This window comes from Crotalus tigris, unplaced genomic scaffold (genome assembly GCF_016545835.1).
Source record: "Crotalus tigris isolate CLP2741 ecotype Arizona unplaced genomic scaffold, ASM1654583v1 scf7180000019298.7629538967:1458412, whole genome shotgun sequence".
NCBI lineage: Eukaryota > Metazoa > Chordata > Lepidosauria > Squamata > Viperidae > Crotalus > Crotalus tigris.
This window is the reverse complement of record NW_024097474.1, coordinates 570,078-583,352: the sequence shown is the minus strand read 5'-3', so window position 1 is coordinate 583,352 and position 13,275 is coordinate 570,078. Positions and strand designations below refer to the sequence as shown.

At 47.2% G+C, this 13,275-nt stretch overlaps 1 protein-coding gene across 2 annotated transcripts; it reads right to left on the bottom strand.

Moving 5' to 3' along the window:
• Positions 1-1,296: 1,296 nt before the first annotated feature.
• On the bottom strand, positions 1,297-13,066 carry MSANTD1 (Myb/SANT DNA binding domain containing 1). Of its 2 annotated transcripts, none has more exons than XM_039361541.1 (4): positions 12,318-13,066; positions 9,783-10,067; positions 8,361-8,726; positions 1,297-1,557 (listed from the first exon to the last, which is right to left on the bottom strand). In XM_039361541.1, exons 1-3 carry the CDS (start codon positions 12,572-12,574, stop codon positions 8,486-8,488), a joined length of 783 nt encoding a protein of 260 aa, XP_039217475.1. In that variant the 5' UTR covers positions 12,575-13,066; the 3' UTR covers positions 1,297-1,557; positions 8,361-8,485. The 2 variants fall into 2 exon arrangements, with proteins under 2 accessions (XP_039217475.1, XP_039217474.1); XM_039361540.1 differs by lacking the exon at positions 1,297-1,557 and adding an exon at positions 5,062-5,116.
• Positions 13,067-13,275: the final 209 nt, after the last annotated feature.

Here is a 13,275-nt window from a genome sequence, read left to right as displayed (position 1 = left end):
TTGTTCTCACTGTCAGGAAGTTTCTCCTTAGTTCCAGGTTGCTTCTCTCCTTGATTAGTTTCCATCCGTTGCTTCTTGTCCCACCTTCAGGCACTTTGGAGAAGAGCTTGACTCCCTCTTCTTTGGGGCAACCCTTGAGATATTGGAAGACTGCTGTCCTGTCTCCCCTAGTCCTTCTCTTCATTAAACTGGACCTACCCAATTCCAGCAACCGCTCTTTATATGTTTTATAATCACCTACTTGTCTTTGTTGGTCTTCTCTGCATTCTTTCTAGTGTCTCAACATCTTTTTTACATCGTGGTGACCGAAACTGGACGCCATATTCCAGATGTGGCCTTATAAAGCGGTATTAACACCTCACGTGAGCTTGATTCTGCCCGTCTGTTAATACAGCCAAGGACTGTGTGGGCTGTTTTGGCAGCTGAGGCTTCCTTGAGAATCGTCCAGAATCAACATCTCTCCTAATCACTGGATTTCCTCATTCTTTGCACACTAGTCAGCTCTGAGGAGGAACTTGACTTTCCTGGCTCACCTTCCCTATTTCTCAGCTCTGTCTTCAAATCTTTCATTCCATCTTTCTCTCCAGAAAGATTTTATTTTCAAACATTTATCTCTATTATTTTGTGACTGGCATTCAGTCAGTCATTGCCCAGAATGGCTACATTCGTACCTTTTTATCCCTGGCAATCCAGGGGAAATAATAGGTGGGTCTCCTCTCTCTTTTTCACTCTCTCTCTCTCTATCTTTCTCTTTCTGTCTTTCTCTCTGTCTCTGTCTTTCTCTCTCTCTCTGTTTCTCTCTCTGTATCTTTCTCTTTCTGTCTTTCTCTGTGTCTCTCTCTCTCTGTATCTCTCTCTGTCTCTGTCTCTCTTTCTCTCTGACTTTGTCTTTCTCTTTCTGTTTCTTTCTGTCTGTCTCTCTCTCTCGTGCTCTCTGTCTTTCTCTGTCTCTCTTTTTTTTCTCTGTCTCTCTTTTTTTTTCTCTGTCTCTTTGTCTCTCTCTTTCTGTCTCTCTTTCTCTGTCTTTGTCTTTCTCTTTCTGTCTCTTTCTGTCTGTCTCTCTGGTGCTCTCTTTCTCTTTTTCTCTCTCTTTTTTCTCTGTCTCTCTTTGTCTCTTTCTCTTTGTCTCTCTTTCTGTCTTTGTCTTTCTCTTTCTGTCTCTCTCTCTTTCTGTGTCACTGTCTTTCTCTTTCTGTCTCTCTTTCTCTCTGTCTCTGTCTGTCTTTTTCTCTGTCTTTCTCTTTCTGTCTCTCTTTCTCTCTGTCTCTGTCTGTCTTTTTCTCTGTCTTTCTCTTTCTGTCTGTCTTTCTCTCTCTGTCTCTCTCTCTTTCTCTGTCTGTCTCTCTTTCTCTCTGTCTCTTTCTGTCTCTCTCATCTCTCTCTCTCTGCCTCTGTGTGTGTGTGTGTGTGTGTTGCTACTGCTGTCTCTTTTCTACTTTCACGCAAAAGGTTACAAGGTGGCTCAGAGTACCTGCATGTCGATCGACTGATGATCTGCCATCAAGTTGGTGTCAACTCTTTGCGATCACCTAGACTTTCTCCAGAACGAAACAGTATCTAGAGAAATCGAAGCACACAGAGAAAGGCCACATCAAAATTCCACATTCTCATTCTTTCCAGTGCGAACCTATTCAACGAGTGGCAGAAGCGAGCCGAGGAAATGTCCAATCTCCCTTCCATCACAGCTCCTGTGGTCCTCACCCCCCCCCCGTTCTCTTCCTGGTTGCCTGCTCCATCTTCAGGAGCCCATGTTTATTTCGTTAAAACAGGTAGTCCTTTGACTTACAACAGTCTGTTCAGTCACCATTCAAAGTTACAACGGCGCTGAAAAAAGAGAACTACGGCCATTTTTCACACAACAGTTGCAAGCATCGCCGTGGTCACATGATCAAAATGCGGCCACTTGGCAAATGACTCGTAGTTATGACGGTTGCTGTGTCCCAGGGGCCATGCGATCCCCTTTTGCAAACTTCTGGACAAGCCAAGTCAAGGGGGGGGGGGGAAGCCAGATTCTCTTAACAACCGTGTAACTAACTTAAAACAGCAGTGATTCTCTTAACAGATGTGACAAGGAGGGTCGTAAAAACGGGGCAAGACTCACTACTAAACAAATGGTTCACTTAGCCACAGAGATTTCGGACTGCACTGTGGTCGTAAGCCGAGGTCTACCTGCACATTTTAAAAGTCAGCTTGTTATTTTTGAAAAACTTGCGTAACATTAAAATCTCCTAGCGCAGAGGCCCCCTGACCTTTTGGGCACTAGGGACCGGTTCCGTGGAGAGAGTTTTTTTCCGCGGACCGGAGGGTGCGTGGTTTTGTGTGCTGCCTGCATCCCGCGGATGGGGCTTTGCTTGTTTGTGCGGACCGGTTGCTGGCATGCCACGGCCCGGTACTGGCCCCACGGACCAGGTGTTGGGGACCCCTGATTTAGAACAGAGGTCCCCAACCCTTTTGGGCACCAGGGACCGGTTCCGTGGAGAAAGAGTGTGTGGTTTTGTGTGCTGCCTGCATCCCACGAATGGGGCTTTGCTTGTTTGTGTGGACCGGTTGCTGGCATGCCATGGCTCGGTACTGGTTCATAGACTGGGGGTTGGGGACCCCCTGCCCTAATGTGTGTGTGTGTGTGTGTGTGTGTGTGTGTGTGTGTGTTATGTGTAATAATAAATGTCCACTTGGATTAATAACAGACATTTGACAGCTACATTCATTATTGGGGAATACATTTCTTGTCGTCAGGATGAGGAGCAGCTGATGCATGAAAGAGGCCTTTCCAAACTCTTTGGCGCAGTGGGAGCACCCACCTCCTGGCATTCAGACACAGATTTAGCCTCTCTCGCTTTGAAGACTCTTGCGTCCACAGACCAGCATGTCCCTTTTCCGGCTGAGTTAGCGCCTGCTTCTTAAGAGTCCAGCCAAAGCCTAACTTCTCTCTCTCTGAGCTGAAGCACAGACGCAGCTTCCATTTCTGTCCCAAAGGTGCTTTTGTTTTGTTTTTTTCCCAGCAGGCAACTGGACCTCCTTGCTTTTCCTCCGAAGACATTTCCCTTCTCATCCCAGAAGCTTCTTCAGCCCTGACTGGAGGAATGGATTTATACAGGTAGCCCAGCACTTACAACCGCAATTGAACCGAAAATTTCCATGGTTAAGCGAGACGCTTATTCAGCGGGTTTTGCCCCGTTTTGCGACCTTTCTGGCCACAGTTGTTAAGTGAAACACTGCAGTTGATCAGTTAGTAAGCCGGCTCTTAATTGAAACAGGTTTTCCCCACGTCGACTTTGCTAGCCAGGAGGTCGCAAAAGGGGGATCGCGTGACCCTGGGACGCTGCAACCGTCATAAATGTGAGTCAGTCGTCCAGCATCTGAATTTGGATCACGTGACCACGGGGGATGCTGCAAAGATTGTAACTGTGAAAAATGGTCACCGGTCACTTTTTTTCAGGGCCGTTGTAATTTTGAATGGTCTCTAAATGAACTGCTGTTTAAGTCGAGGACTGCCTGTATTCCTTGCAGACCGCTGGTCATTTGCCTTCTTTAGAGGGTCGTTGAGGCCACTTGGAGGATTGTCTGTGTCCTCAGGATCACCTGAGTGGTGCAAATGGGTGTGGGGGGGTTCTTAGGACTGTGTTCCACACCCATTTGCACCACTCAGGTGACCCTGAGGACACAGACAAACCTCCAAGTGGCCTCAACGACCCTCTGAAAAAATGCAAATGACCAGCTGTCTGCAAGGAGTATAAATCCTTCCGTTCCCCACCATCCATTCAGAGCTGAAGAAGCTTCTGGGATGAGAAGCGAAACGTCTTCAAAGCAAACCAGAAAGTCCAGTTGCCTCTTGAAAAAGTACCTTTGGGACAACCACGATCTGGATGACGGAGAACCTCCATAGTCGTCTTCCTTTCCTGTATGTTCTGAGATGAATGCCCCATGAGCTGTTGCAAAGTTCCATTGTCTTCTCTCTTGGGTGGGGCCTCCCTGTGACCCCCCATCCTCTTACGGGAAGGGTTTCTACTTAGCCTCTCTTCAGGAGTTAACCCCTTACATAACTAGGCCCTGTCTATAGAAACCATCTTCTCCTTCCATCATGAGCTTGGCTTCCAACTCAACCTCTCTCAGCTCTGGGCAGACACCGTAAGGGATGTTGCCTTATTCCAGCCTCAACAATCAAGTATCTTTTGATATTTCTGCGCTACCATTAATTTGGCGCCATCATTCCAAATTCAGTCCAACCCTTTTCTCTTCACACAAATTCAATATGGGATTTTTAGTCAGCATAAGCTGAAAGATTTACTATCCACTCTACTCACGGTTGTTGCCGGTGGTGATACGATCTAGAATGTTGTTTTTTTCTTTTTTCTTTTCTGAAACTGGAATAAGGAAGTCTAAAGAAAATGTATAATTTTGGAATCGGATCACTAGGCCTTCCCGTTAGATTTTAAATGTAAATAAAAATGTCCGTCTCTCTTTGAACGCCTTTCAAAACTAACCAAATTTTAGCATGTATGCTTTGGGGAAAGAACTACGCCTGGTGGAGCAGACCATAATAAATAAATTTGTCGCATACAATCGTCCTCGTGTATTTTTTTCCCCCCCACAGAGAGTATTTGCAAGTTCTTTCAGAATTTTCTTATTTTTTCCCCGCCCAACAATGTAGTGAGAGATCTCAGGTAAGAACGAAGGGATGAGGAGGAACATCTGGCTAAGGGCAGAGAGGAACCCAGCCAGGCTGGTCAGCCACTGCTTCCCTGATCTCCTTAAGGTGGGGTGGAGGAAAATTTCTAGATACTTCTTGCTTCTCCGGCAGGGACCATCCCCACCTCTGTCGTCCCAGCTCCTGTTTTCCTGAGCCTCGCCCGAGACCCACGTCCTGATGTTGCCTTGGCCCTCTTTCTTCTACGTGGTCTCGGACCATAAGGCTTGAGTTCCGTCCACTGAGTCCATCGTTTTGGCCCTCCAGCTTCTGGGGATGGCTTTTAATCCGTCTGCCTTAGTTTTCCTTCGGCACTGCTAAGATCGGCGGTGTCTTCCATCAGGAAACCAAACATGCCAAAGCGTGGATTTTTATTTTTTTCATGAAAGGAGATTCGTGGAGACCAGGGTTGAATTTAAATTTCATTAACTGTCAATCAGAAACAGAAAGAGAAAGCTGAATAGATTACGTAGACGCTCGGCAACTTGCCTGTTCTTTCTCTAGCTCAGGGGTCCCCAACCCCTGGTCTGTGGACCGGTACTTGGGCTGCGGCATGCCAGCAACTGGGCCGCACAAACAAGCAAAGCCTGATCTGCAGGATGCAGGTAGCACACAAAACCACACACTCTCCGGTCCACAGGAAAAACCTCTCTCCATGTAACTGGTCCCTGGTGCCCAAAAGGTTGGGGACCTCTGCTCTAGCTCATCCCATCAAGGTCACCCGGGCAGAACGTCCTGGAGCCCCAGTTCCATAAAACTGCTTGACTTGAATTCAACACACAAGAGGAAGATCTCTCTTGCCAAAATGCAGGCCTAGATAACAGTATAACAGGTTCGAAGCAAAACGCCAGTGCCTCCTTGCCCTAATGCCAGGGAACTGCAGAGCGCAAGGACAGTCCTGGTGTCATAGTTGGGTGACAGCCTAATGGTCCTCCCGGCTCCCTTGGAGTGGTGTGACCCCAACATGAAAGTCCCACCTGCATTGCCTTCTTTCGGATTTCTTGTCCACTCCCTTCAGGAAGATCACGGAGGCTGATATGTTTATCTCTTTCTTGCCTCAGAGAGAGAGAGAGAGAGAGAGAGAGAGAGAGAGAGAGAGAGACAGACAGACAGACAGACAGACAGACAGACAGACAGACAGACAGACAGATAGATAGATGATAATGATAGGTAGATAGATAGATAGGTAGATGATAATGATAGGTAGATAGATAGATAACAGAAGACAGATATAGATAGATGATAGATAGATAGATAGATGATAGATAGATAGATAGATGATAGATAGATAGATAGATAGATAGATAGATAGATAGATAGATAGATAGATAATAGAGAACAGGTGTAGAGCAATAGCAATAGCATATAACGCTTCACAGTGCTTTATAGCCCTCTAAGCCGTTTAGAGAGTCAGCCTCCTGCCCCCCAACAATCTGGGTCCTCATTTTACTGACCTCGGAAGGACGGAAAGCTGAGTCAACCTTGAGCCGATCAGGATCGAACTCCTGGCAGTGGGCAGTTAGCCTGCAATACCACATTGTAACCACTGCACCACCAGGGCTCTGATGCTCTCCAGTACCTCCTGCCTGGCCTAAGCATTGGCTGTGCCTTCAGTCTCTCTTCACTGGTCCCCAATAAGGTAGAACCATCCGGCCCACCACCCCACATAGCTTAGAAACCACGTTTTGTTTCAATGTGGCCTAAACACGTACCGCTTCCTTTGCAGCCTCATTACCTGGCTAGCTCACATTCAATTTGAAATGGCATTATTATTCTGACCGTAAGTATTGTTCCAAAGGTCAGCCCATCCTTGCCCCAGCTCATTTAGTGACTGCTCAGAGTTACAACATGACTGAAAAACGGGACATGACCGTTTTCCCCACTTAACAACCGTTAACAGCATCCCCCCAGGGTCACGCGATCAAAATTCAGACACTTGGCACCTGATTTGTATTTACGACAGTTGCAGTGTCCCGGGGGGGGGGTCCCGTGATTCACTTTTGCGACCTTCTGGCAAGCAAAGTCAACAGGGGGGAGGAGGAGAAGCCAGATTGACTTAACAACCATGTTGCTAACTTATCAACACAGTGACTCCCTTAACAACCGTGACAGGAACGATCGCGAAATGGGTCAAAGCTCAACAAATGTCTCACTTAGCAACGGAAATTTTGGGCTCCATTGTGGCCCTAAGTCGGGGACTACCTGTATCGGCGTCCCACTTCCAGAACTGAATCGGGTGGCACTTAACACTCCACATTCGTGCTAGTTGGACACATAACTCGTAACCATTTTGCCTATGGTTTTTCGGCATGCCAACCCATACACATTTATCTAACTTACACATCATTTATCGATTGATTTAACTTATATGCCGTCCACCGCACGGTTGAAGCGACTCTGCGGCCGTTTTAGAAAGTGAAAAAAGAGTTTAGAAAGTTATGCAGCAATTGGTAAAGGACTTGGCTGAATTAATGCAGCATGCTCACCAAGCTGAAGTAAGCTTAGCCTGAAAAACCATTTGTAGAAATCTTCCTTTTTTTCTCTCTCTCGGTTGCGTGGATAAGAACTAACGCTAAGACCCGTATTTATTTTACGGGGTGCTCCAGATATTTTAACGTGCTGTGGTTTCACTGCCTTTCTTTCCACATTTAGATATTCTTACCACGGTGCCTTAACTCAATGGGCTCAGGAAAAACTGTAAATGAAAGCTGTATTTTAGCATCCTGAGGTAAAATCAACCTTAGGTTTCTGAGGAATCCTGAGAGAAGACCCCACGCACTTTCCAGGATGGGCAGGTGACTCAGAAATGTTGTTTTATTTCATCGAAGGGCTTCCTCAAAATTAGTAAACCTGTTTCCACCTCCAGGGGTCTTGGGAAATCCAGATTAAAAAAAAAATCTACCTTCCCATTTACAAATTTTGAAATGGCACGTCCTTTTGCCCTTAGAGGGAGAAATTATTTTCCTTTAATTAAAGCTCAAACAAAACGAAAGACAAAACTTTGCTGGGCTCCCAAACTCAAATACAGGCCGTCCTCGACTGACAACAGTTCACTTAGCGACCGTTCAAAGTTACAACGGCTCTAAAAAAAGGTGACAATGTGACGGTTTCTCCCACTTAACAACCGTCGCGACATGATCACGTCACGCTGATGAAAATTCAGAAGCTCGGCAGCTGGTTCATATTTACGACGGTGGCCGTGTCCCCCGGGGGGTCACGGGATCCCCTTTTGACGACCTTTAGACAAGCAGAGTCCATGGGGGGGGGGAGCCAGTTTCACTTAACAACCGTGGAACTAATTTAACAATTGCAGGGATTCACTTAACAAATGTGGCAAGGAGAGGTCGTAAAACGGGGCAAAGCTCCCTTAACAAATGTCCCACTTTAGCAACGTCAGTTTTGGGGCTCAGTTTTGGGGGGGATAAATCGAATGCTACCCGTATCTCGACTAACTCAGGACAGAGAAGCAAGCAATAACGAAAGATCTCCATCCTTTGTGACATCCATAAATCCAGACCCACTTCTCAAAAAGCTGGGATCAGATTCACCAACGTGGCTTCCCCCTCTCCTGGTACCCCCCCCCCAAATAAACTCATATATGAAGCCCAAATTTTATTCGTTTAGGAATTATCCTACAACGAGCTAAAGCTGTTTCTTTGCAGTTTCAATTTACCTGGAAGGAAGAAGCTATCCTAGGGACACGAAATAAGCCATTTCTATCAAACAGGTTTAATGTTGCTTCCTTTTTTCTTTTTTTCTTTTTCTTCTTTTCCCCCTCCTCTTCCTCTCCAGGCGAAATTAAACGTTGGCTTTGGTGATCATCTTCTCCAGGAGATTCATCATTCTTTCCTGCAGCTGCAGAGTTTGCACTTGGATAATGTTCTGCTGGTCCAGAGTCCGTCGAACTTCCCGGCACGTTTCCTCCATGGCTCTGCTCAGCTTCTTCTGCTCTTCCAGCATGGCTTCCATCAGCTTCAGCTTCTTCTTTTGGAAACTGCAGCTTTGCGCTTTTCTTTTCTTCACCGGTCGCTCTTCTGCTCTGAAACGGAAAGGCCTCGGCATTAGGACCCCTTCGGGCAACGCCAGCCTCTTCCCAACGTGACGCTATCCAAATCATGTGCAGGCACATCCCACCCCCGCATAATAACCAAGACGAGGTAACGTAGCATGATAAAAAAAAATAAAGAGAAAAGCTTGAAAAGTTATCGGCTGAAGAAGCCGGAGATTGGACAGACCTTGGTCGACGATCACTTAAATACAAGCCAGCCGTGTGCAGCAGCAGCCAAAAAAGCTAACGCAATCCTTATATAAACAGAGGCGTAGAATCAAAATCACGTGAAGTCTTAGTACTGCTTTATAAAGCCTTAATAAGGCCACCCCTGGAATCCTGTGTCCAGTTCTGGTCACCGCATTACAAAAATGATGTTGGGACTTTGGTAAAAGTGCAGAGAAGAGCAACTAAGACGATTAAAGGCCTGGAGACTAAAACATGTGAAGGACGGTTGCAGAATTTGGGTTTGGCTAGTCTAGAGAAAAGAAGGACTGGGGGGGGGGAACATGATAATAGTATTCCAATATTTGAGGGGCTGCCACAAAGAAGAGGAGGGTCCACCTATTCTCCAAAGCACCAGAAGTAGCGGATGGAAACTAATCAAAGAGAGAAGCAACCTGGAATTAAGGAGAAACTTCCTAACGGTGAGAACAATTAACCAGTGGGACAGCTTGCCACCAGAAGTTACGGGTGCTCCATCACTGGAGGTTTTTAAGAAAAGACAGGACAGCCCCCCTGTATGAAATAGTGTAGGGTCTCCTGCTTGCGCAGGGGGCTGGACTAGAAGGCCTCCAAGGTCCCTTCCAGTTCTATTCTGATAGATGGTGTTGCTTGAAATGTTCTTTTCTCGTCTCTTTGTTGGGGAAAAAAAAACCCCACCTTAATTCAAAGTTTGATCTGAATGGTTCACTGGTACAAATTTGGCACAGATGTCTCTTGCTGCTTTACAACACTCCACCCCCCCCCTCAGCAGTTTCCTTGTGGCCTCCCAACCACGCCAGGCCAAACGCATAAAAGTCGAAAGTAAAAAAAGTGGTGGTTTACCTTAATTTATACGAAATGAGGCTGGAGGAGCTGTCTGAATGCGCGTCTTCGAAGAATTCCTCTCGTCCTTCGTAGGTGAACTGATTGTACGGCAAATAGAGGGGAGCTGATTTGGTGGAGGGTGATTGGGACGCTTCCGTTTGGGAGGTGGACGGACCCGGTTGCTGGCTATCGTGAACTTTCACGTCATTGTGCTCCGAGACTTTGGATAAAATTCTATCAATGGTTTTGAAATAAGGCCAATCAGGAGCCAAGGTTTCGCTATCTGTCATGCATTTTAATTTCCTGCGACGATAAAAGCACAATCATGTACACCGACATGCATCACACACGGGAATAAAAGAGATTGACCATAAGCCAGGGGTCTTCAAACCTGGCCCTCTCATGACTGGTGGACTTCAACTCCCAGAATTCCTCAGCTAGGAATTCTGGGAGTTGAAATCCACCAGTAGTAAAAGCCCAAGTTTGAAAACCCCTGCCATAAAGCATAGCATCTAGTAGCTGAAGGAATTTTAGCCCACCCCAAAAACCTTTTTGTCTACTTCAACTAGGAAGGCTTCTGTCTAAAAATCCAAAATTTAATCCGTAGATACCTTCTCTTCAGATCTGTCTCTGGCGACCGCTAAAAGATGTAATACAGATAGTCCTCGGCTTACAACATCTCACTTAGTGACTGCTCCAAGTTACAGCGGCCGTGAAACAAGGCGACCTTTTTTTCACACGACCGTGGTGTCATCCGCTTGGTCACGTGACCAAAATCTATCTATCTATCTATCTATCTATCTATCTATCTATCTATCTATCTATCTATCTATCTATCTATCTTAGATAGATAGATAGATAGATAGATAGATAGATAGATAGATAGATAGATAGATAGATAGATAGATAGATAGATAGATAGATATTGTTGTTGTTAATTGCAAAGTCGTGTCCGACCCATCGCGACCCCATGGACAATGTTCCTCCAGGCCTTCCTGTCCTCTACCATCTTCTGGAGTCCATTGAAGTTCACACCTACTGCTTCAGTGACTCCATCCAGCCACCTCATTCTCTGTCATCCTCTTCTTCTCTTGCCCTCCATCTTTCCCAGCATTAGACTCTTCTCCAGGGAATCCTTCCTTCTCATTAGGTGGCCAAAGTACTTGAGTTTCAACTTCAGGATCTGGCCTTCTAAAGAGCAGTCAGGGTTGATCTCCTCTAGGACTGACCGGTTTGTACGCCTTGCAGTCCAAGGGACTCGCAGGAGTCTTCTCCAGCACCATAATATAGATATAGAGACAGAGATAGAGATATAGAGATATAGAGATAGATAGATAGATAGATAGATAGATGGATAGATAGATGTAAAAAGTTGTAACACCCATTCCTAAACCAAGCTGAGGAGGAGAAGTGTACCAAAGTCCACGACAAACACCTATTTGCAGATTTGAACCAAACCAGAATTTCAACCATCGCCACTTAGAACGCATCATTTAGTGACCATTCAAAGCTATAAACTGGCCACAGAGTTGACGACTCCAAAAGCATTTCTCTCTCTCTCTCTCTCTCTCTCTCTCTCTCTCTCTCTCTCTCTCTCTCTCTCTCTCTCTCTCTCTCCCCCCCCCTTTTTTTTTTTTTTGCTCTGAGAGGAAAAAAAAAATTAGGAGCACAAAGACCGGGATAAATTCAAATCCACGGAGCGCTTTCCGCCTTTTTAAACTTTCCCAGTCCGTTCCTGCAATCTCTCCAGGCCTCCGTGGAGTATCAGACCGGAAGCACGTCCAGAATTCAACTCTTTTCCTACACAGACACTTGTTGGGAAAAGTTTCCCCTCCGGTGAAAATTACACCCTATTGAGGAGGAGGCAAAAAAGTCAAGATGGCCGTCTTGAACGCCATGCAGGGGGAGGAGCCCTGCCCTGCTTTTGAGCGCAGACACCCCGACGCAAAGTCAAATAAAATATACTTCGCTTCTTCAAAATGTTTTTCAGGGCCCTTTTGAAGTTGCACTCAGTTGACAGAGACAGGACGAGATGATCTCCTAACTCAAGCCAAGAGGTGCTTCTGAATAACTTTGCTATCCTGGCTGGATGAGAAAAAGGAGACAGCAAAAGCTCTCGGATCGCCCGGCCAGCATTTAATGCCTTCCAAGAGCAGATCTGGACAGAGAAAGAAGAAGCATGCCCCCCCCCCTTCGCTTTCCTCCCTTTGGGCGGGCGGACGAACGGCGTTTTCTAGCTCTGGATGATTTGTCTGGAGAGGTCAGGCTGGCTGGGTTCAGGGGCCAACAGCACCAAGATTGGCACAGCTTTCCTCAGCTTGGTCTGCTCTTATACCCTGCAGAACCAGCTCCTGCCACTCTGGACCAGCCTTGCTTGCACTGGCATCTTTGGCTGCTGTCCACGGCTCTCCTGTTTGCCTCAGCCAGGGCTGCTGGCACCTTTTGGGGGTGCCCCCAAATCCTCCTCTTTCTGCTCCAGAGGGATTCCCCCCCCCCCCCGAGAGGCCTGAAACAGCCTGGCACCTTCTGGCCATCCATCCAGCTGCCGCTCACCTGTACTGGAAGGTCATGTTGGTGATTTTGATCTTGATCTCTTCTCCGTGCCGGATTTCGCCCGTCATTTCGAAGAGTTTGTTGGCCATTTTCTCGTAAACTTTGGCGTTCCTCTTGGTCTGCTTGAGCTCCTCAAAGAATTCCTCCCAGACCAGCATCAGACCCCGCATCTCGGCTTCGGTCCAGTTGCGCGCCCGGCGATGCTTCTCGCTCTGGGTGGACAGCAGACATCCAGCGGGGGCCGGGACTGCAGCCATGGCAGCTGCCGCCCCGAGGAGGCTCTACACACACACACACACACACACACACACACACACACACACACACACACAGACAGCCCGGGCAAGCACAACCCACGGCTGGGGCGCCCAAGATGGGGCCTACCTCTGACAGGCTGGAATTTAGCTAAAAGCTTTTAAACAGAGGGACGTCATTTCGATGTCACGTTTCCATAGCAACCGAGCAACTGCATAAGCTACCAACAACAAAAACCTTTTAACTCAAAGGCGAAGAATCAGGACAAAGTTGACAGGCCATCAATATTAAAGCTTTTAACCACATTAGGCTTAACTAAGCCGCACACTCGCCCGGCCCGGGCACACAAACACACTCACTTGTGCACACACACACACACACACACACACACACACACACAGGCAGGCAAAGCAAGGCAGGTTGGGCCCCCTGGATCCCTCCCCGTCGGAGCAGCCTCCATCTCAAGCCGTGAGGCAGCTGAAAAGAACCCCCCCCCCACCAAGGGATGCAAATCCCGGCATCTGCCTGTGTGGGTCAGGGGTCTCTCTGGGGAATCCCCCTGCAGCCTCGGCATCGGCAAGGCAAGGAGGGCATCTTCATATGCCAGGCTCAGCGGCTGCAGGGCAAGTGCCCACAGTGCCAGAGAGGGTGGGATATCCTGGGTGGGATATAGTATAAAACTATATCCCACCCAGGAATCGGG